The sequence below is a fragment of the Hyperoodon ampullatus genome (genome assembly GCF_949752795.1).
Source record: "Hyperoodon ampullatus genome assembly, chromosome: 3".
Classification (NCBI taxonomy): Eukaryota; Metazoa; Chordata; class Mammalia; order Artiodactyla; family Ziphiidae; genus Hyperoodon; species Hyperoodon ampullatus.
Genome location: NC_136916.1, coordinates 63,914,146 through 63,917,217, shown reverse-complemented (window position 1 = coordinate 63,917,217; position 3,072 = coordinate 63,914,146). Strand labels below are relative to the sequence as shown.

Below are 3,072 nucleotides of genomic sequence, written 5' to 3'. Positions count from 1 at the left end.
ACTAAAATTCTTGGCATATAGTGGCAGCTCAACAACCAACTTCTCCTACCTCCTCTTCCCCTTCGTGTCCAGTGAACAGTTCTGGATAAGATTTTCCTTTTCTTTGACCAGTGTGCTGACACTTTAGGACACTGGCTCCTCCCAGCTCCCCAACTGATGTCTTGATCTTTCCCTCCTATCCCACCTCTCAGCGGCCCCCTTGGAATCTCTACACTGATCATGTTCTCTGTGTTTGGACTCTCCATCCCCATCTCGGCCACAGAGCTTCTCCTGGCCTCTGCCACCTTCTGCCTGGTATTCTGGGCGGTCAGGGCCTGGCAGCCTCGGGTCCCTAAAGGCCTGAAGAGTCCACCAGGGCCCTGGAGCTGGCCCCTGATCGGGCATGTGCTGACCTTGGGGAAGAGCCCACACTTGGCCCTGTCGCGGCTGAGCCAGCGCTATGGAGACGTGCTGCAGATCCGCATTGGCTGCACACCCGTGCTGGTGCTCAGCGGCCTGGACACCATCCGGCAGGCCCTGGTGCGGCAGGGTGATGACTTCAAGGGCCGGCCTGACCTCTACAGCTTCACCTTAGTCGCTGATGGCCAGAGTATGACCTTCAACCCAGACTCTGGACCAGTGTGGGCTGCCCGGCGACGCCTGGCCCAGAATGCTCTCAACTCCTTCTCCGTTGCCTCAGACCCGGCTTCCTCGTCCTCCTGTTACCTGGAAGAGCACGTGAGCAAGGAGGCCAAGTACCTCATCGACAAGTTCCAGGAGCTGATGGCAGGACCTGGGCGCTTTGAGCCCTATAGGTATGTAGTGGTGTCAGTGGCCAATGTCATCTGTGCCATGTGCTTTGGCCGACGCTATGACCATGACAGCCAAGAGCTGCTTAGCATAGTCAGCCTGAGTAATGAGTTCGGGGAGGTGGCTGCCTCTGGGCACCCAGCCGACTTCATCCCTATCCTCCGTTACCTGCCCAACACTGCCCTGGATGCCTTCAAGGACTTGAATCAGAGGTTCTACATTTTCATGCAGAAGATGCTCACGGAACACTACAAAACGTTTGAGAAGGTACAGGCTGGGGAGGGGCAGATGAGTGGTAGGGAGTGGGTAGGGTCAGGGGTCAGGAGGTCAGAGATAACTGGAGCAGCATAGGGTTTGGCAGGCTCTCGCGGGCCTTCACCCTGGGATTTTGAAGCCAGTAGTGGAGGGGAGTCCATCCTTGGCAGGGAGATAGAACTTTTTCTTGACCAGCCCTTCTATCTTTCCATCAGACAGCAATATTTACTGAATAGCCAGTCCATGCAGGACCCTAGGCCAGTTATTGTGGGGACCAGAAAGAGTTAAAGAGTTGGTCTTCTGGCCTCATGGGAGAGAAAAGGGTAAAAAGCATGTCCAGATGATAATGGTACTGGACTCTGTGTCAGGTGTCCCTCAGAGTTGGGGCTGCAAGTATCCTGAGTCAGGAGACAGCCTTGGAGAGGCAAGAGAAGCTGCAGTGGTAGCCTCGGGCGTGGGGCAGTCACCTCCTGAAGAAAGACGCTAGGGATGGGAAGGGACCAGGCCTGGATGAGAGGCAAGTCTGGGTTTGGGATCTTGCTCACCCGTGGGCCTTCCCTACCCAGGGCCGCATTCGGGACATCACAGACAGCCTGATTGAGCACTGTCAGGACAAGAGACTGGATGAGAATGCCAATATCCAGCTGTCAGATGAGAAGATCGTTAATGTCGTCATGGACCTCTTTGGAGCTGGTATGAGCTACCCCATTGTGCCCTTCCTCTTCCCAGCTGTCCGGACCCACCAACCACCTAACTTTGCCCTCTATTCTCCCCTGGCCAGGGTTTGACACAGTCACAACTGCCATCTCCTGGAGCCTCATGTACCTGGTGACAAGCCCCAGCGTACAGAAAAAGATTCAGGAGGAACTGGGTAGGTGGTGGCTTCCTGCTCAAGGCAGGAGGTCCAACCAAGGTCTGAGTGGCCCCTTCATCTGTCTGGTCCTTTGTGTTCTGCAGACACAGTGATTGGCAGCGCACGGCAGCCCCGGCTCTCTGACAGACCCCAGCTGCCCTATTTGGAGGCGTTCATTCTGGAGACCTTCCGACATTCCTCTTTCATCCCCTTCACCATCCCCCACAGGTGAGGCTCCACGGGTCCATTGCTGTCTGATGTTGGGCCTTACTCCAGTTCATGTACCTGATCAGGGTGGTGGGAGGGACACGGTATGGGAGGCAGGGGGACCTCCTTGTGGCCCTGAGTCTAACTGAGCTTCCCCCCTCCCCAGTACCACAAGAGACACAAGTCTGAATGGCTTTTACATCCCCAAGGGGCGTTGTGTCTTTGTAAACCAGTGGCAGATCAACCATGACCAGTAAGTTGAGAGGGGGCAGGGGAAGCTTCACTATCTCCTGAGCTTCAGACTCTCCTGTCCCTGGGCTACTTGCCTAAACCCTATTCTTTTGAGCTGGGGCTCAACCCACCTGATGGTTCTGAGCCCCCAGGCTACTACTTCAGCTGCCTCTCTTCAATTACAGGAAGCTGTGGGATGATCCATCTGCCTTCTGGCCAGAACGGTTTCTCACCGCTGGTGGCACCATCAACAAAGCACTCAGTGAGAAGGTGATTCTTTTCGGTTTGGGCAAGCGGAAGTGCATCGGTGAGACCATTGCCCGCTGGGAGGTCTTTCTCTTCCTGGCCATCCTCCTGCAGCAGGTGGAATTCCGTGTGACCCCGGGTGTGAAGGTGGACATGACCCCCATATACGGGCTGACCATGAAGCATGCCCACTGTGAGCACTTCCAGGTGCACATGCGCTCTTATGGGACGGAGAACCCTGCAGCCTAGACTCTCTACTGGCCTGTCTGGGCAGCCAGGCCAGGGGGCTGACCCAGGGAGTCTAAACTTTGGCCTAAACGCACAGATATTGTCTGGCTGATTTTTTGCTGTCCGAGCTGTGGGCAAACCTGAGAGATTATACCTGCCCCCTACCCTGGACTTGTCCTTCTGCGCACTGACCACAGACAGTGGACACAGCAGGGGTCACACAGGAGCTGATGGAGCCCTTCCGAAGTTGTGCTTAAGCTAGG

At 55.8% G+C, this 3,072-nt stretch overlaps 1 protein-coding gene across 1 annotated transcript; it reads left to right on the top strand.

Moving 5' to 3' along the window:
• Positions 1–219: 219 nt before the first annotated feature.
• CYP1A1 (cytochrome P450 family 1 subfamily A member 1) lies at positions 220–2,830 on the top strand (the record flags this gene model as incomplete). Its single annotated transcript, XM_079699788.1, has 6 exons — positions 220–1,056; positions 1,611–1,737; positions 1,826–1,915; positions 2,002–2,125; positions 2,271–2,357; positions 2,521–2,830. The coding sequence occupies 6 exons, from the start codon at positions 220–222 to the stop codon at positions 2,828–2,830; spliced, it is 1,575 nt and encodes a 524-aa protein (XP_079555914.1).
• Between the last annotated feature and the right edge of the window lie 242 nt (positions 2,831–3,072).